General features: G+C 33.8%; 2 protein-coding genes across 2 annotated transcripts in view; one reads left to right on the top strand and one right to left on the bottom strand.

Annotated features, from left to right (window-relative positions):
- LOC103307660 (serum response factor homolog) overlaps positions 1-18,724 on the bottom strand; it is an 81,781-nt gene extending 63,057 nt beyond the window's left edge. The window contains exons 1-2 of the mRNA XM_008182327.3: positions 17,334-18,724; positions 15,131-15,394 (exon numbers count right to left, since the gene is read on the bottom strand). Of these exons, the coding sequence (XP_008180549.2) occupies positions 15,131-15,394; positions 17,334-17,756 (687 nt within the window). The 5' untranslated portion in view covers positions 17,757-18,724. The remainder of the gene's footprint in view (positions 1-15,130; positions 15,395-17,333) is intronic.
- A 528-nt stretch (positions 18,725-19,252) lies between these two features.
- The window catches only part of LOC100570471 (alpha-tubulin N-acetyltransferase 1-like), a 30,175-nt gene continuing 26,848 nt past the window's right edge, over positions 19,253-22,579 (top strand). The window contains exon 1 of the mRNA XM_029491275.1: positions 19,253-19,465. The gene's annotated coding sequence lies outside the window, so the exon portion shown is untranslated. The remainder of the gene's footprint in view (positions 19,466-22,579) is intronic.

The following is a 22,579-nucleotide window of genomic DNA, read 5'->3' as shown; positions in this document are numbered from 1 at the left end:
TATAGTTGAATATATTCAACTTTTAATCGTGTGGTTACATTAAGTATGAACCCGACTTTATTCGCACATAAATGTAACCACACAGTAAAAAGTTGAATATATTCAACTATATGGTATCCTTTGGTAATTGTGGTAACCGTGATAATTTCACACGACACGACGAGGTGTGAATCCCCTTGTAGTCAATTCTTGGTATACTCGGTTGCAACTTGGTTATTACATGATACCAAAAAAGTAATATCCAATCACAATACGATTTGATTGACACGACACGACACACGACGCAGCTGTGAATCCGGCTCAAATTCAACTTTTGACCGTGTGGTTACATTAAGTATGAACCCGGTTTTATCCGCACATAAAGATAACCACACTATCAAAAGTTGAATATATTTAACAATGCGTTATCGTTTGGTAGCTGTTGTAACCGTGATTATTTTACACGACACGGTGTGAACCTCCCTTTACTATCACGACTTATCACGATTAAAGGTAGATTTCCACTAGATACGTGTACGTGCATAAAAATACTTTACTGTGATTGGTTGATATACACGGTAAGCTTTTGGTATACCAGGGTGTTATACGTTCTTACCACAGGCTTGACCATGATACCATGAAGTTGAATCCAGTTCAACTTTTCACGTGTACACGGCTCTATATTGATAACAATATTGATAACATAAGAATATACGAGGTAACTAATATGTTACCAATCCATAACCGATCAACCGATGGGAAACGTTTGTATGATACCGTTCATAGCGAACGTATCCGGTCAATATCTGCACGTAAACGTACACGTATGTAGTGGAAACCCACCTTAACTTTGTATGTCTTACACCACGACCACGGTTGAACAAAATAACTCACTAAAAAAAGCGCTCGCTAATTTCCTACGTTTGTTCTGAAAAACGTTTTCCGCTATAGAATTTCCTCCCAGTATCGGTATACTCATGGTATACTTGGTATTTGGTACTAACACAAATTATATGACAATATTATAATATATTTCTTATAGGTCTGTGGACGTGTGCAAGTGTGTTATTAAAATATTATACACAATCGAAGTTTGAAACGATTCACGAGGATCGGTTTTAAGATCAGGTCATACGCAGAGGGTTGAACATTTATAATGCTGCGAAAAACGCGTAATTATATCCCCGTCATCGGCCATGAAAATATCTGAACATTTAAGGATGTGTAGTTTTTCCCATTCATCGGCAGTTATTTCCCAACCATCGTGTGGTAAAGCCGAGAAGCGACTTGATCGCCTGAAATTAATATTTCTTATTAATATAACTCAAATCGCTTCGAATTTAATATCACCGCCGCCGCACACAAACGTATAATTTGTATATAATACGTCGGCAACACGGGACACACGTCCTGTTTCAGATCTTTTTCTTTCAAAATGTTTTGGTCCTACAATAATTTCGTGCACAGCTTTTTTCCGGAAAAACTCGTGTGCCGCGGGATAAAGAAATACGTTATATATACCTAGGTGAACAATACAATGTATTCGAGCCGTTCGCACCAACCATTATACCGTGCACGGTGCATATATTGTAACTGCATTCGATTGTGTATATAGGTGGGAAAAATCGTTTCCGGAACGTATTTATACTATTATCGTATATTCTATCCTATTAGTACCTATCTACTATCCGCCGTGTGACGCGTACAAGTACACGTATACACTGTAAGTTCCAAGGAACTCGAAACGGGTTTACGCACTTGGATAAAATGTATGTTAATGTGTCACACGCACACACACACACACGACACACATATACATAATAAACGCACGCACATTGTAGAAGGGTATTATTTACAAGGTCTTTGGGTTGTTCGGCGATCAAAACTAGTCTGAAAAAGAACTGCGAAAATGGGAAATACTACTATGGGTATATGCATTATATTATACATATATCTGGTGCGTGTCACCATATAAACGTCCCCTTCAGAATATAAAACAAGCCAGCGGACGCGCGTGCTATGTATATATATATATGTATTAACACTTTGATATTGTTTCGTTATTTTAAACGCTATATATATATAAATTATAAATATAAGATATAATGTACACAATAAACGATAGATCGGTGATATAGTATATGATTTATGACGATGCGTATATTGTATGATATTATGCGACGACTGTCGCGCTATATGGCAAACTCTTTTTTTTTTCGCTTCGAACAAATCGCTTTTCGAATCTAAAAAAAAAAAATAATAATAATAAGAATAAATACGATTTTTTCTGGACGAGAATATTATACCATAGGATTGTTGTTTGGGTAAACAAAGAGCGGATGAAAAAAATGTACAGGTATAATATACCTATGATATAAACGCCAATTCATCACTATACTACGACACTTGATGACTGTTCCGAGCATATCTTATAATACAGTGCAGTACACGGGCATTATCAATCACGAATGTTATTCGATCGTGTCTAAGATTACAAGTGTATAATTATATATCGGCGTCGTTCGGTGTATATAGTGGAAAACCCGTATTATATATAATATTATGTAAAATATAAAATTGACTACAATTTAATACGCATTTCACACTCCACCGAAACGTATAATTATTATTGTTACGTACGCATAGACTATATAGGTATATATTTGTTTTATTTCGACGATAGTATTCCAACTTCTAATACGAACTGGCATGTGCACGGACTCTATCGTATTTTAGAGTAGGTACATATTTAATTTGAAAAATAAAAAAAAAAAAACATTAAATGCATAAAAAAAATTTAGAAAAACGTCCATTCCCTCGTAGTTCCCGCGACATCGTTTGGCGTAGAGGGGTCTTCGAACAAACAATAATATTATTGTAAAACGTATACCAATACGGTTCGAACCGTGACCTATTTATAAAGCGATAGGACAGTATTAAAATAAAATATGAAACGTTACATACTATATAATATTAAACATATATAGGTATATAATATTATAATAAGACACATTGAGTAGGTCACGCGGCTAAAGGACGCAAATATTCTGAATCGCGTGAATCACTGGAAACGAGTAAACGAATTTGTAACAGTATTATGACGGAGTTAGTGATAAAAGCGTACCCAGAGTTTTTATGCAGAGAGAATGAATTATTTAACAGTATTAACATTATTAATAATTACTGCAATTATTAAGCAATGACAAACCTACGCCTACCTACATGATTAATTTTAAAATGTTTTTTTGACATATTTTTCGGGAAAACTGCAGCTGAGTAATATAAATATATAATAGGTAGGTATGTATATATATATATATACACTTATAGGTTGACTTGGCGACTTGGGTTATAATATGTGTGGAAATTAAATTTATGCGCAGTAACCATTTTGAAGGTTTATCTTGACGATTGTAAATTGTATGGGAACCTATTAAATTATTATTCGTTTAGACAATGTTATTATATACCTTTAAGACGTCATATTCTTACATACCTGCTTAATCAGTAATCATACTTCTATTTTTTTTTCATGTTCTTAAGAGAAATTATAAAAACATATTAGGTACGACATGATAATTGATATTGTATTATAATGTATTAACAATTAAAACGATAAAAATCAATGATTTATAATGGTATTAGGTTATTTTAATAATTATTTATTTGGATAAATAGTTAAGTTAAATAATAAATTGTATCCAGTAAAAACAACAACATTATTACATACCTAATGTATTAACACAAAGTATACATTTTATATTGTATAATTTTATTAATTTTAATAGAGACTAGCAGATCAGAGTGCAGTGCACAGCTATTTATCCCGTTTCTATACGCCAACAATAAAAGTGCACATCTATTCAATAGTTTACATATAAATTGTGTCGTTCATATGATAAATCACTGGGTTTATCCTATGGTAATGCAAATATTCCTCAGCGAATAAAACAAGTTAAGGAAGTAAGATTATTGACTATTATGATTCTCCTAATTAATTATAGCCTTCATAGAAATTAACGTAAATGGGTAAGTACTACTTATGTAAAGCAATAATATATATAATATATAATGTACCCGATTTTTTTTCATAAAGCTTTAATGTCGTTTTATACATATCAAAATACTTACTAACTTTAATTTGGATATTTATGGACCATACTATCACATAGCAAATGAGCCTTAACAGTTAACACATAATATTATTCATATTGTATAATGCAGGCTCGATTGTATAAAATGTGATTATATAGCAGGTGTATATGTATATAGTTGTATATAAGTTCGTGACGATTATACACAATTAATGCGAAGTAATGAGTAATTTTGTTTTTGTTTAGGTTTAGAACACAAAATAATGATTCATTTATAAATTAAATCTATTTAAAATTATATATATATGTATATATATGTACCTATTTTGAGTTATCAGAAAAACGTATGACAACATTGGCTTTCGACAGTGAAGTCTTGTAATCTTTAACAACAAAATATAAAAACAATATTATGGGGATTTATAAATTTGTTGTCTTTCATTAATAAGTTCAGAAAATAGATGAATCAAGAAAATAAAGTTCCAATAAAATATTTTTCAATTTTATGTTTCTCTAACTTGCTTAGCGTATTGGAAATGTCACCATTAGATTATCAATAACTGATGAATAATAGTGTGAAATTTCATATTCTTTACTTTGCTCATAACGTCATACGATGCAATATTCTGAAACTATCGTGAAAAAAAAACCACTCTATAGGTAAATCCCTCTCTGCCTATAATAATTGTACGTACCTACGCGGGACTACGAGTCTTATGAGTTACCACACTAAAAAATAATAATTAGGTACTCACTATCTGTAAATGTCAGCTATAAATAGGTATATATATATATATCGGCTATAGTCTATAATATACGTCAAGAATAAATTATAAACATATATTATGGATAAAAAGTAATTAAAATCAAAATTGAAAACCAATTTGTCGGCAAATATCGCTCTGATAAGTAAATAAAAATAATAATAATTAATAATGAAATCGTACCTATGGAAAATAATTAATAATGCAATAGTTCGTGGAGACGGATATTAGTTAATTTTATTTCAAAACACGAAAGAGGGACAACTCTACAAGTAATTATTGCATTATGCAAGCCGAGTTTGTTTTTATTTATTATAGGGCATAACTAGTATAAAATGTTTTCCAACAGCGGGAATACAGTTTTAAAATTATGCATTATAATTTATAATTAAATATTCGATTTAAGTTATCAACCTACTCCCACGTGATGGCTGCACACTACTAATCATGTTGATTTATATATTTTTTAACCACCACAGGTCAGTCTATATAGGTATAAAATATATATATTATATACGTTTTTTAAGTTTCAGTATACATACTTAATATAGTTTGATTCAATATACAAAAACATGGTATACCGCGACTATACCATTCGCACTATAGATACCAGTCGTATTCCTAGACTAAAATATCAAATAAAACTTGGGTGTTACTTTTGATACAAAACTTACTTTTTATTCACATGTACCTACCAAGTTTCAGAGTATAAAAATTAACACTTCATCAAACTTACATTTCGATCAGGAAATGCTACAGTTGATATTTACTTTTTTAATTACCTATAATAAAATTGATTTATTCAAATCGTGATTTAAGGTAAAAAAATACAAATTCAAAATGTATAATTTATCATGTTATTTTTAATTTGTCGTAGCATAATATGTTAATTTTGTTAAATGTAAAAAATGATATTATTATATACTGTTATTGTAAATATTATGTTTGTGAATGGAGTTGATATCCGCAATAAAGATTATCATTATGCAATAAACATACATGACACTTATATAGATCAATCCAAAATACACATACTCGATTAAATATTAAAAAAATGAATAATCAGTTGTATTTTACACTGTTTTTAGATGTAACACTTCAAATAATTGTAGTAAGTAGCAAATAGCAAAACCTAACCATAAATTTTCCTCCCAAACGATTTTTTAATTTTTTTTTTTTTGTGAATTAAACTAGGTTTTCATTCATTTTCATTTTGCCTTTGAATAAATAAGTAGAAGCATTCAATTTTGATCGCCACCAATACCTTCTTGCCGAATTCCTAAAGAGGCCCTCCAAAAAATGTCAATTGGTGATCCCTGTGGGTGTAAACATTATATCCGCGGTCCTTTGTACTTGACCCGTAACATACAAATCGAAGAGAGGCAGGTCATAATAATATGAACGAAAATATCGGTCAACCCCAAGAAAAATATCCCTCGCGAATTGATCGTCATATATTTTCAACATAATAATATAACATTATATACTATAATATACTATATAAGTACCTATCAAATATACCCATTATTCGACAGTATATTTTATTGTTTTTGTTTTTATTAACAATTGAATTATACCTACGTTTGAATATTGGCTGAACGGATATTATATATTATACTCGTCGAACCCAATCAATCTGCATAATAATATAATAATGTATGTATTATAATGCTATATTATGATAATATGCAAGAGGTACCTACTGTGAGAACATCGACTTTTTGTTCCAAACCGAATTGCAGTAGGTGTGTATAAATACGAGAAATAAAATGTATAAATATAGTTGCCTATTAAGTATATATATTATTATTATTCCTACTCGGTCATAAAAATGTATAATATTATAACGCTGCCGCACAGCGACAGTAGACCTCCGCAAATGGCGTCAGTAATAATATTATGTGGAAAAGATAATAATACGTATCTATATGTTATAACTCGTGTATAATAAATGTTATTAAAACGAACGTTCGGCTGTAGGTGTATTTAGATTTGTCTCCCTCGCCCGTCGGGGGACACGCGTAACAGCTCGGAAACGCGATACGTGTATAATGAGTAATTTTGTATAAACACCTGCAAATTTTTTTGGAAAATTATATAGATGGGTCGCGAAACGATCGATTGAAAAATTCCGAGATAGATTCTGCAACAGTGTAGCCGACGAAACGAGCTTTATGTTATGAGTGCCAGCTACTTAACAGCAGTAACCTAACCTACCTATTCGACCACTTTGATAGTTTGATGCGGTGCAATCGCTGTGCCGTCGCACAAGGCCCCACCGCGGACAGTAATACAGTAGGTATGGGAAAAAATAAACTACACGGGGCATTTATCATGGCTGATTGCTACACAATATATTCTCGTAATTAATTATTATACAATCAATTATACCTAATTGGTCGTCATTAATTTTAGTATATAATAATACCAGTTGTATTATATTATATTATTATTATATGAATTGGTTAATGATTGCGCAGGCTATTATATAGAACGAATTGTTTTCACCACAATATGTATTCGTCGAGTCATCCGGATTCATTATGATGGACATGAAATCACTAAAGTCCCAAATAGTAACGCCTATGTTCAAACCCGCCCCGCCGATGAACCCGGCCCAGACAATTCGCACACGGTCGGCCACTGTCTATGATGTATTGATGTCAGTCTGTACGGTAAACGGTAAAATAATTCGAATACCGTCCGTAAAAATGAACGCAGTGACAAATACAATGGGGGGGGGGGGGGGTGAAAGGCGTACCCCATTGGACCGATTTCATACGTATTTCTATAATCTTTTGGAATGGTGGCAATACTATAAGCTGTTGTACCAACGTGTTTACCGGCAATAGAATTTCGCAAAATATACAAATCCCCCGTAAATATTATATTTGTCATAATCATAAGCGCAACTAGGCGGGTGCTTGAGACTTTGAGAGTGAGGGCTTAGCCTTCAAATATATAAGTATTGGATATAAGAAGTCACGAACAATGTTTCCTTTGACAAGACATACTCTGAAATAGAATTGGCTAAGAATGAGTAATGAGTATGCTTCTCAGATTTGGTAAATTCTTAGATTTGTTGTACCATTTAAGTTGCAGTGTCCTGTTGCGATACAAACTTTTTTTTTTCAAATGAGAATCAACCTTTTTTACGATAAATCATTAAGTTGGTATTTTGTACTTTTAAATTTGAATAATTTAAATTATGGTTTTTAGGTACTTAAGTATATTCGAAAATTTCAATAAGCAAAATTTGAGTACATACATTAGGTAGAAAAAAATGAGATTGTGCATGCTTGATGTGAATCGTATTAGAATAAATATTATATAAGTATATACATTTTGATGTAAATTTATATTTATTACAAGTCACTTACAAATTTACCGACTTAGTAAAAGGGTGCAGGGGAAATTAAAAAAGTCCACACAGAGTTATAAGGAGACCATATTGAGCCCTCCCCCCCCAAAAAAAAATGTGGTCCTATATAGTTGCGCCTGTGGACATACTTACATACTTTGATATACTTAACTGATATTCCTAACATATAGCATACAGATTTGTTTTGAAAATTCGTCCCTCCCCTCCCCTCCCCCGCCCAACTCATGAATAAGATCCGCTACTGCCACAATATGTTAACGCGCGTACCTTCACCTATTGTATACAATAATAATATAGGACGTCATACTGATTATGTACACGCCGCGATGTCATGTATAAAATATATAATATATATAAAATGTGTCGGGTTTCGTTTTCTCCTCGTCGTGCTTGCTGCTGCAATAATAAACTCTGCTGCGGTTTTCCTCGCGGGTGTACGTACACCACATCTTCGTCGCCTCCCGCCCATATAATAATATATACCGCCGCAGCGTACCCACCTGTGTATATTATAGACGCCTGGCATATCCACCGCTGAATACAATATTATACCCCATAGGTACAATCTAATTGCCCGTCATGACGTCTAAACAATGAAGCAATGAATCCTAATGAATGAAGATGTTGACACTAAAAAGAAACGACGGACGTCTCCATCTCGGGTATATAATATAAATTTGCTACATACGCGTCCTATATATATATATACTCGTATACACATATTATTATATTATGCGACGCGCGTATTCAAAACTATAACAATTCATTACACAATTATTTCGTTTTTATATGCGACAACGACGACGAGACTGCGTATAATAGGTACACCTATAGTAAGTTTATGATATATTATTAATAATTATATTTTACATCCGGCAAACGACCATTTCGAAATTGGCAGGATTATACAATGGTTGAGTTTCCCGCTGCCGGGTTTTTAGCGAAATACGCGTTATTAAACGACCATATTAATATTATTATACACACACACATGTATCGATATTTTATAATACGATAAGAAATCACGGTTGGATAATGAGAGAATGACAAAACCATTGGAATCTCTAATCGCCTTGCCGGCTGCAGGATTATACCGTTTCGATTTCGAATTATAGGGCTGCAAAATGTTTAGGCCGCCCGTAATTTCGTCTACGGTTGTTCGACTGTTTGAGTTTCGATAGTTTATCATGTGATACACAGTGCATACTAACACAGACCGATGACGACCACGAGGTTACGCGAGTGTTGTAGTTATTACGACATTGTGAAACACTCAGGGCCATCTTTGGCTATGCGGGGGCCCTTGGGCGCACGGGGTTTAGCTCTTTGAGAAGTAAAAAAAACGTCAATGAAATCGTCAAAATGTACTTTAACCGCGACTTTTTGAAATTCAAACACTAATACACAGTAAGAAAACAATATCTTTTTACTCTTAAATACATATTTGATGCGTACGCGTAGTGGACTTTTAAAGTTGTTTATTTTTTTTTGATATTAAAATTAAAATATTAATAAAAAAAATTACCTTCCGACTACGCACATCCCCTGCAGTAATTGAAGACAAATGACAATACCTTTCTATACCTATACATAATATAATAGTTCAGATGACTAATCCTGTCGAATCTTTAGCCTTTGCGTATCTTGACCAGGAAGGATATACGTTCGCGATTTGAGATGTCAATAAATTGTGTTCATATATTGCGTATAGTTCTGTCTTTACACTACGGGCACGTGGGGCACGAGCCAAGGACCCCACAGGTCACAGCCATATGAGGGCCCCGAATAATATAAATTGTAAGCTGTAACGTATTAATACGACTGTCTGTATAAAAAAAAATAATTCTAAACTCTAGAAAAAAAAATGTAGATAAATGGCAATGTTAAAATGTTAAGTAAATAACGCTTATAGTTGTGAGCACTTACGTTTTTATTCAATTATTTTATTCGACTTTTTTTTGGCCTTCTAAAAGGTCCCTAAGCTCCGGATGACCATGGACTCCTGCAAAATTTAAGACAGCCCGAACTGCATAAGTAAGAAGTATACCTGCTATAGCTTATATAGGTAATTATTAAGAAATCGACAGTACATTTCAATCGTGTCGAAAAATGGCGAGATGCAAATGTGCAATACTCTGCGTAGTTATATACGCGTCTTCTGAACACTTTAGACGGGTAGATTTATAGTGGGTTATGAATTATGATTGCACAGTGTACACGGTGCACCGCGATATTTCGTTTGTATAGTGATAAATAAATAAAATATTGTAGTGCAGTCATGCGCATAAGACGTCAAAATCGTCATCGCCGTAAGCGCGCTTTATATTATGCGCACCGCGCCGCATCAGATAATAAATAATAATAATATAGGATTATGCGGACGTTATAGACTATAGTATGTATAGTATATTATGTACTTACCTGGAGTCGACTCGTTCAACGAAGATGAAAAATCGTTGAAAACACCTATGTTGATACTCGATATCGTATAATATACGCGTGTGCATATATAAGTAACATAATATGAAAAACTCGTGATTCGAGGTGCAAGGTGCAAAACTAAATCTAATCAACAAAAAAGTCACATCAATCAAACTAATCTATATAATACGTATAAGGCTAAACGACAGCAATACTTGCAGGCGCACACTTACGGCTTCTACACGGTGAGTAGATAATAATATAATATATTAATCTGTTAAAGCCTCGCGTGAATCTCGCGGTGCAGCCGACGTGCATACAACTGCACCAACATCGACGAAATATCATCACACGCATTATAAGCAGCATTCGCACACAGTCGGCACTGTGACATTCACGGGTCGTGATGAGTTATATCGACATATGGTGAGCATAGGTACATATTCTTCGGTATAGTCAAATAAGTGTAAGCCTGTGCAGTACGGTCAAGTGTCGTTTTGAAATTTATGCGTTTCTTTACGGCCTCACAAACATTTACTGCAGACAACGCACATCAAAAGGGCACTTATTTTTTTATCCAATTGCGCCACATCACTCTGTATACATAATACTTGTGAACATTTATATACAGCCGAAGTCACCACACCTGTATCTATATACTGAATCCTACGTATCCGTTCATGTACATGCGGATGGGTATAATTGTATAAAATATGTCGATATCCGGTACTTTATACTTCGGCGACCCGCTGCATGTGGCGATATTTAGATAAAAATAGTGCAGTTTTTTTTAAAGTTGACCCTCGAAAATCAAATCAAAGGCACCAAATACAAACAGTACGACCGGATTTCATTTTTTTTTTATTATTATAGGTCACGTGTATGCCCACTCCCATCGCCCCGCAACATATTTTGTTTTTATGATTAGAGCAGACCAGTATTATATTATAATACTTACATATATAGTGCGTGGCGTTGTATGTCATACATGTGGTTTTAATTATTTTGCAATTTTTGGAGTATTTTTTTCCCGTCTGTATATCATTTTTTATGTACCTATAGTAATTACTAATTAGTACTTAGTACTTTTATACTCAGTACTGTTAGTAAGTACTACTACCTCTATAGTTATAATTTCATTCGATTTTTTTGTCTCGTTTCGTTTCATAGATTTCAAGGACTACACAGCTACAATTGGTACCCCATCTGAGGTATTCCGAAGTTCTTATTCCTTTACCCTGTGCCCACTGTGGGTAATGTTATGTTATTCTACTATATTATATAATACGATATTCCGCACACGCTCGAAAATGACAACGACGTCGACGACGATAATACGCATTTCCGCCGCACGCTGAGCTAAGGGGGTCATCTACCGCCGCACGGCGTGGCACCTGTTGCACACGTCGTCCGTTTCCTACGAATTATCATAATATTATATTATATGCGCCCGCAATTACATACGCATAATATTATATTATGTGCAGTGCTTACAATAGAAAACCGCTCCGGGGCGGTGCAGCAGCGGCAGCGAGGTGTGGAGCAGCAGTAGGAGTATATGAAATGGGACGCACGCGCGCAGGCGAACATCTGGTCAGTTTCGGGCTCGTCCTGCGGTCGGCTTTTCCGGCGAGAAATCCGCGCGGGCCATCAACTGCCCCGAAAAACCCGCCGTTTCCGGTCCGGTCCTAGTATTTCCGCCGGAAACGTCGCTATGAAGGCGAAAAACCACGAAAAAATGTTTCGCAACGTGCAAGCTCGGTCGGTCGCGCGTGGGCTAAATCTTTTTTTCACCGCGTGTGGGCACACTGGTTTCAAGTGTAACACACTATTTGAAAACTTCCCGTCGACGCGGGCCGCGCGCTGGTGGGCGTCTGCGGCGCTCACGTAATTATTGTTGTGCGGACGGACTCACCGGTAGTGGGCGACAATAATATCGGACATGAATAAGTGTGTGTGTGTGTTTGTAGCCTTCTATATACGTATATATTATTATTGTTACGAACGTATGAGGCGTGTGCTAGTCTGTGTATCGACACGTCGCCACTGCGAATTGGGAAACGAAATTAAAGAGAAAAAATATGTGTACATACTCGTATATAATATGTAATACGTATTTAGGTGTATTATATACACACGCACGAAACGACCGACGATGACGACGACGTCCCACGTCGTCTCACACGCCCAAAATTTCGAAAAATAAAATAAAAAGTTGCACGGCCGATATACACGTCATTTTCGGATTTCTGAACGAGTTTTTATGACAACGCGCGTACGAAACTCTTTCGATCATAATCGTCCCTTGACGTGCAGGCGCATCATTGAGGATTCTTTTTTTCTTATAATATTACCACTTTAAAACTTACGAGGGACTCTGCAGCGTGTAGTGTGTCTTATGGACGGCAGAGGGACACAATTTTTAGACATTTCATTATACCTAGTCATTTTTTTTTTATTATTATTGTTTATAATATATAAATATTATATTACATAACATAATAATATATGTGCTCACAGTTGATCGTATAACGACATATAATAAATATATGTGCAAGGCATAACGTATATATATTATATATTTCAGTGTATACTATGTATATTACAATTATTTTATTTTACCGATAAATATCACAGAATTGATAACAAAGGTCTATAATAGTAGGTATTTATTTATATATATATAAATATATATAATGATGTGTAGGTAACACCAATATAATAAAAATTCGGACTAGACCAAATGACGTATTTTGTTATCGACAATAACGATTATGTATAAAGTTATAAAAGGCTATGTTCTTGTTTTTCTCTTTTATACGTATAAAAATATGTGTATATATTATAAAATAACATATGCATAGAATTTTTTCTAAAATATCTTACCACAATAAATTAAAAATATATAATATATACGAAAAATAATAAATAATATATAATAATATACAAAGTTTCGATTTTTTTGTGTTTTGTACAAAATAATAATTAAAAATAATACTATATAAATATATATAAAAACAAAATAGTTTCATATTTACAAGAGTACAGGACGAGAGAGATTGAGTGAGAGAGAGCTAATAAATACGCGTAATTACACATGATTACCGATAACTGCAGTTTTTTTTCACGATTATTTATTAATTTTTTTATTCTCTATCCGTTTCTTAATCGTTACGCGATCGCAGCGTACCGCCGCCGCCGTTCTCACGACCTACGCACCGCTGATGCCGCGCCGCTGCTTACCGATCCCGGGCACGTATTCGATATTATTATTACACTTTATTATATTATTATTATCATTATATAGGTATAATACGGCGCGGTCCGGTTTTTTCGATTATCTTGAAACGTAATAAATCCATGGCGATCCGTGCCCGTTAATCCCGTGGGAAAACCAAACGAGGCGGCGGTGTCGGCGAAAACCGTCCGGGAAAAACGTATAGTAATCGCCTAGGTCGCCGCGTCTCGGCCACGGCAGCAACCGGTCCACGCGCGTAGGCATAATACTGCCATCGTTGCGACCAGCCGTCGCCGCCGCCTACGCACATGCCCGCTGCCGCCACTACCGCCCACGCACGGACAGCGTTTTAATGTTTTTAATAATAATAATAACGAAGAAGACGATAATTGACCAATCATCGGCGGACCCCTTATATTTGTCACCAGACGTACCCCCCCGCGTACCACCAGACGGCGGCGTGATGCGCGTAAATATTTTTAAAAAAATGTTTGTCACCGGCGATTTATATTATATTTTGTATCCCTCTCCTTCCCCCACATCACTCAACAGGACTGCGAACAAACGTTTATCAACTTCATTCAGGGCTGCAGGAGACCGAAAGCGGAACGCTGATAGAAATGCAACAACGATTTTTTAAAAAAAAAATATTCGGGACGGTAATGATAAAAAAAAAATTGTACTTTCGATTTTGAACACGACCCGGCAGTAGTAGAGTAAGCGATTTATTTAAGCTCATAATATTATATTTATAAACTACAACACAGCAAATAATAAAAACGTAACACACAAAGCGAAACACACTGCAATCAAACACGGACGAATAGGAATTGCCTACGCTGCATACGTTGGCGTGACAATGTTCGGTTGAACCCATTGCCGGGGATAATCGCATGGTAATTGCATATTTTCTGGTAATATTATATTATAATATATTTCTACTTGTACAGACATAATATGGTTCAGTCTATTTCATTTTATTTTTTTTTTTCAAAATTTGCTATCCCGTCAATGTTGGTTCAACTGAATATTACCGCTGGTTGTGTGAATGGGATGCCATGTGAGGATATTGGTGTAATGGCAGCGGGGATGTGCACTGTTGCTGATAGTTGGCCGTGTGCATCAGCGGGCTGGGACTAGATGAGGGTATGAGATGAGCAGGCGGGGACATGGCCATGATGTGTTGGGGATGGTGTTGCTGATGGTGTGGATGGTGGACAGGACTCTGTTGGCCGTACACAAACTGCCTTACTTTGGAATCGTGGTCGTCACCAATGTTGTAAGATAGGTCGGTCTCCTCGAATCCCGTTGCTGACATGCGTTGGTCCCCTGAGTTTGCACCGGATGAAGACGGGCACGGGTCTGGTGAATTTAAGCATGTTTGGATAAGCGCTTTGCCAGCTTCAGAAGTAATCATCGGCTGTAACTTGCGCGTGGCAAACGTATACACATGACCCGTTTCAGATGCTACTAATAGCATGACTTGAGTGCCCGTTAGTGTTGACAACTCGTATGCCTGTAAAAGAACAAAAATAATATAATTGAGATGAAAATTACTCAAATGATGAGAAATAAATTAAGGAAATGTTTACCACAGTATTTTAAAATAAATATTATAATATTTTATATTAATACACTAATATTATCAGGAGTATCATTAAGTACTAAATCAAACAGGTACCTAAATGGTAATAATAAAAATATACTTAATCATTTTAACATTCAAGTGAATAACACTGTAAAACTTCTATATTCAGTTAACTGACATCAAATACCTATCTTGAGTTTGTAAATTTGTTTATGAATAGGAATTAAATATTGCATTAAAATGAAAAAGTGGTTATTTTATACAAAAAAGAATAGTTAATATTAATATTATCATTCATGATTCATGTCAACCATAGATGATTTAAATGTTAGCTAGAATAAATATAATACACATTTTTCAATACAAATAATACAAATTTATACTAGTGAAAATTATTCAATTGACTTTGGAATATTTCATGTCAATTAACTGTATTGAGTATTATTATACTAGTAAATCTGAGAGCAAATCCCTATACACCTATAAGACTATTAAGACTACCTATAGAATATTACAGTTAGGTATAATATGTTCAATGTATTAAATTATTATTCCCATAGAAAATACTAATAATTTTTTAAGTATAAGAAAAACTACAAGACAATCAAAATTATTAGGTATCAGTATTCGGGATAAGAAATTAAATAATATAAGTTTCAATAGGTAAAGTAATCAAAAAAAAAAGCTTAATTACATCAGTGGTCTGGTTGTAAAAATCTATTTATCATAACAACAATAGTATGCTTGAAGTTGTACTAGCTAATCTTTATTTTTTTTTATTAAAATATGAAATGAATTTCCAAATAGATACCTACCTAACTAATTTTTTTTTAAATATTTTAAGGTAACAAATAATGATAATAAGTATTTTTTAGTTTATTAACTACTAAATTACATTAGTACTAAACTTAAGAAATTTCATATTAAATAGTTAAAGGTGAAGTATCAACTGAAATGCAAAAAAATTATGTTTTATTTTTTGCAAATTTAGTCTTATAGTTCAAATTAATTTACTAAATATACCTAGGTAATAGGTTAACTATATACTAATAAACTAATAACTAAAAGCAATAATAAGCAAGTGAAACAAAGCAATTTTAATAAGAATAAGGTAATATATTTCAAATTTGTGTAACTAAAAATGTACCAAGAGTAATTTGACATATTATGTTATATATAATAACATACTTTTTTTTTTTTACTATTTAAAGCTTATTTTGTACAGATGGTGGTCTAAACATATGAGTTGAAATACACATCTGTTAGTTACTTAGATGTCACTTTTTAGAACGTTATGTGGCATTTTTATTTTAAACATTAGTTATCATACTAATAGATAACATGGATATCTTAAAATACAAAAGTAATTGAAAAATACAAAAGTATTTGAAAAAAAATTATAAATAAAATCAAGAAGAAATCGACCATCTGTTTGGCAATTGAATCATATGAAGGTCATTTTATTGTCTCATAAAATAATACAGGTATATATCATTAATATTTAATTTTCAATTAAGTTAACATACCTAACACAAATAACTACAAAGACAGACATAACCTCGGATATAACATTTAAACAAATATTATTAATAAACTTATACTTATTAAGTTATGATTTTGATAAGAATCAACTGCATGTAAAATATTTTCATCTATACAAGGGTTTCATTGTAGTATAAAAATAAATGACAAAGAAATCAATAAAAATGTAAAACAAAAATCTGAATCCTACCTAAAGTAAGTAATCAAAATTACTGATGATTGTGAATTTTAAATTAATAAAGAAAAATGAGTAGGTACTCAATAGTCACTCAAATAAAATCAAGAGCTGTATATACGTAGGATTAAAACAAATTTCAAAACTAACCTTCTTCATGATGCCGGTTTTCCTCTTGGAGAATGTTGTGTATCTGCGCAACTTATTCTCAATGTATTCCATTTTGATTTTTACACGGCCCTTGGTCTTCTTGCCATTTGACGGTGAAACATCCTTGACGGAAGGAGGCGAAAAGTTGTCATCGACCAACCGATGGTGATCGGTTGGTTCATAACACATGTTAGAGCCAGGGCCCAGGGTTCGCTTGATGCCACGCTGGTGGACAGGACCTCCAGGACCGCATCCCATCATGGGCGGTGTTCGCGACGTGGACGGCCGTTGTTGTTGACCGCCAACGCCGTTGTTGTAAATGTCCGACGGGTCCAACAGCGACATGTTCGACGCGTAACCCATGCCGAATCTATTGTCGCGGCCGCCACCGCCAGACGCACTGTCCATCGCTGTCCACCTCATGCACTTGACCGCCTACGACTGGTCATCCACGCACTGCACGCACACGCGATACGGTCAGCACCGGCCGACCGCGGCAAGCGGCGAGTACAATATATTATCTACTCGTGATTTCCTTTTCGGCGGGAAGGAAATGACGAACGAATACTTCTGAGTACGGGTAAACGGGAGCAATAATAATAAAAAAATTGAACTAAAATAACGAAAACAAACGTCACTGATAACAACGGCCGCGGCACTGATAACGGCGGAACACCGGCGGTGTGCTGTTGCCACTGCGATGAAGATACGAACGGTTATGCCGTCGTCGTGTTGAATTCCACGGTTGCCCTCCCGCCACCACTCGAGCACGAGTAATTCGACCTGCGTTCGTACAATAATAGAACTAGTGGCGCATGTGCCGCGCGGTTTTTCTATTTTTAAAAATTTTAAAAAATTGTACACAATATTCAAGACGTCGGGCGCGTGGCGGTACTCCGGCGGGATCGGCGTCGATTATATAATATTATTATTATATTATTATAATATACACAGTGTATTTTATATGGGTACGCGAACACACGACGAAATCGGCGGACAGCGTTTAACGTCGCCTCCCGCACATAATGACTGCCAGACGGACACGGAACGCGCGTAAAAATTGTAATAATATATATATATATTATATATTAAATATAAACGATGACGGTGTTATATTGAAGTAGTATCGCACGACGACGAATTTTCTGTCGTAAAATATTTTTTATTAATGTCGATAAAAAAAATAAATACGATATAGCGCGCGCTCGTCAAGTCGTTACGGTGTGCAGCGCGGGCACAAACTACACGTGTGACACGTCCATGTGCAGACGACGGAATGGCATAAGACGTGCCTACTACAATACCCACTATACACCACGGTCGTCTTAGAAAACGAGTCGTCGGACCGCGGTCGAAGTCGTCGTCGTCGCCGTCGGTCGAACGGTTGTGGTAACAGCGGCGGACGGTCGCGCGCGCTATCGTTTATTATTATTATTATTTTTATTATTATTATTATTATTATTACATTGTATATTATTTCGTGCTGCTGCCCCCTTCTCCCGGGCCGCCGCGACCTCCCCCGCCGCCTTGCTTGCCGTATTTAGAAGAGTTGCCCGAGCCAAATTAGGCAAACTTGACCATATACGGTGCGACCGTAGTACCTCCCCAACGGCGTTAAGATCCACCTTCCGGCGAATAATGCGCTTCCTATATAATAACGCGCGACTGTTCGCCATATTTTTTTTCTATAATATTGTTATATTACATAGGTACCTACATATTGTTGTTGTTATGATTATTTATTATTTTTATTATTTTTATTATATTTAAAATTTATTATAGTATAGGTGTTAAGACTAGTTCTTACACTCGGTTTGCCAAGTTCCTAGTTCCGGCAAAACGCGAAAATTTGTATATATAGGTACCATAACGTAAGCCCAGTTTGGGACGAGTGATAATTAATTCGTTTCTAAACGCCAAACGTCGCCGACTGCAGTCTGCAAGATGCACTGCGGCTCAGTAGAACGTAGTTTTTTCTGCTGTTTATTGGCTCTCGATTATTGTGTAGATTTGTTGAAGTATTTAATTTTTTCGGTGGTTTTGTCTCGTCTATAACAGTTAAACATAAACAAAAAACAATTATATACACCTACGACAAATGACAATCAATTACTACGTAGTTATACACAACGGTAATATATATCATATATTCATATGTGCATGATTCATCAAAGTATATTATGTAAGATGTAGGTAACATTCTGACGAATTAAAGACCGAAAGAAAAATCTGTATATAAGTTGTGCCAGACTTTTCACGTAGCCACGTAGGTATGCTTTATATTAATAGCGAATTGCTAACATAGAATGTTTTAATATACTTTTATATCTTTAAATACAATTCTAAATTCATCATGGTAAATTGTGTTTTCAATTCAAACTCTGCAGTACTATGTCTGCATATTAATGTTTCATTTTAATATGTTTTAAAACGTTCTTTATTTTTAAATAGTAGGTATGCATTTTAATGTTTGAATTTTATTTTATTACATTTGAAATTATATTTTATGTTGATAAAATAGTGAAATCCTACACTTCTTAATTTCCATTTCTTTAGTGTTTTAGTTAACGAATTTTAAACTTTTAAAAATGTCATTACTCATTAGTTATTAATTATTATATTGTGTCTATAAACTCTAATCAATAAAGCAAACGTGCTTTCTATAATAACTTGTGAACCATTGAATTTATATCATAAACATCAGAGTATTAGACAGAATAATATAGACTAAAGTGTAGGTACTAGCACTTAATTACACGTTACACCTTATGTTCTAATTTATACACTTTGCTATCTAAAATTAGTAAAATATTATGTATTCATATATATTATAATTATAATATAGTTTCCAAAGTATACATATCAATGCAACTCCATTAGGGGAAGTTCACACTAGTTCGAGAAAATGGTAAATCTTGTATAGGTACCTAAAAAGTCGTTGATACTTGGTAGAAGAGGTATCAAATAAGTAACAACTAAAAGTAATCTCTAACCAGAGGTAAAGTAAGGGGACGCGGGTGGACTCAGTCCCCCTACCTCTGACGGCGGTTAAAAAGCGTCCCTTTAACAAATTAGGATTTTATACACTAGACATTATTCATAAAATTATGTATGGAACGCTTAAAACTATATGGAGACATTAGTCCCCTCTGAAATATAATTTTCATAATTTATTTTCATACGTTTGGAACTAGTAAGTACCTATCAATTTTTCTTTTTTCTTTTTATCATGTCTTTTTGCAGTTGTACACCAATGTAGGTACAATATTAACATGCCGTAACTATTAGATATTTGCATTTGGGGGCTTAATTCCCACACACAATTATTATTTTTTTTACGTAATAATAAACTAATATAAATACTTTAAAACAAAAATGTCTATATTTTGTGCATGAGTTAGATTTTTTCCACTGACCCCCTCACACAAAAGTCATATATAAAGTATCTATACATACGCCCTGGAAGGCCGGATTTTACAGAGGTCTTTAAGGACACTTATCCCGAATATCAGATGTTTGAAAGGCATCCAGATGGTGGAATACCATAAAATAAAATTGTTTAATGAAAGTGATGACCATACAAGAAAAAAATCAAGGAAAGTACCAAATTTATAAAAAATGTGAATTAAATTATTTTAATTGTACTTTTTACTGTACATACAAATTTGAAAGTATTAAATTTAATTAAACTGTAATTATAATTTACAGTATGAAAATTTAATTTCAACATTTGAATAAATAAAATGTTATAAGATTAATATTATATATTTATTTTTATTCTTCAAATTATAAAAGTTTAATAATATCATTATAATATTACTATATTTAAATTAATTTCGAAATCTGCAGTGATAAATAAACGGTGGTATTTCAAATCTGATATAAACATGTTTTAGGTAGATATAGTTATATAACGTGCAAGTTTGAAAATTTTTAATTTTTTTCCTCAACTGCTTAGATATTGGATGTTTTTATTTTTTTACTGATAGAAGCCTCTAAAAAAGATTTCCCCCGAACATCTGAAAGTCTAAATTTGGCCTTGCATACACCACTGGTTATAAGTTTATAAGTTATAACCTAACCTATATTCTGAGTTCTGACTACCTACCTATAATATATATATTCTAGGTACAATGTGTTATCTAGGTCACCAATCACTAACATTATATGTTTTTCAAAAAGAACTGTTAACTAATAAAAATTTAAACAATTAAATAGTCGTAAAACGTTTTTTATCAGTGAATGGCACCGAAATCTAAATTCGTACAGGGTACCTATAGGTTATATAAGACCAATATTGAAGTACAGTCACTACTTAATAATTAATAAATTACTATTACATCAATAGTTACCTATAATATATTGTGTCATAAAAAATCATGTGCTGAACAACTTTGAATACCTAGAAATGCACGATTAATGGTTTACATAAAATGTATCGAAAAGTTTGAATGTACTAGCAATGGATCTACTATGATTATGACAGATTCTGTCTGTCTCTATATGTAATAAATCTATCACCAAATATCTCACAAGGTACGTTCCTTAAATTGTATTCAAAATTTTAATATAATCTTTAAATAACGAATTTTATTAAGAGTGACTGACGACTGTACAGAGCTAGAACATATATTTATCAGAGCGTGAGAACTGAGAAGTAAATAATTATTAACGTCTGCAGTGACATCATCATACTTACAAAAATGTCCGAAAACTATTACCAATATTATTAATTTAAAATACTAATAACAGCCACTATTAGCTAATAGTCAATCGATACTCAACATACATTTTGAATACGGTTCCTACAATATAGTTACGTACCTTATACTTAGACTGCTTAGAGATTCCCGTTGCGTCTATTTACCATACAACGACAAGTTTATAAATTATTATAATGATAATGCGATATTGTTACAATGACTTATACAAAGCGCACATGTCACATATCAAACTCACACGATCTAATACAATTTTGGTTCATCATTATAATATACCTCACAACTACATTGTAACTAAACTATAAATAGGTACGTATATAATATATTCAAACCATCTCTCCTTCGAGCTTGATTACTTCTATATACCTACGACTATAAGTCACTAAACTTTCATTTATTTAAGATAACAAACAGACAATAATAATATGAAATTAATAATGTGTGCAATCAACAGTAAAGATTATTTTATTATTTTCATTATTTATACACCCATAAACTTTATTAAACAGTTGTACAAATCATTAT

Source organism: Acyrthosiphon pisum, chromosome A3 (genome assembly GCF_005508785.2).
Source record: "Acyrthosiphon pisum isolate AL4f chromosome A3, pea_aphid_22Mar2018_4r6ur, whole genome shotgun sequence".
Classification (NCBI taxonomy): domain Eukaryota; kingdom Metazoa; phylum Arthropoda; class Insecta; order Hemiptera; family Aphididae; genus Acyrthosiphon; species Acyrthosiphon pisum.
This window is presented reverse-complemented; position numbering and strand designations above follow the sequence as displayed.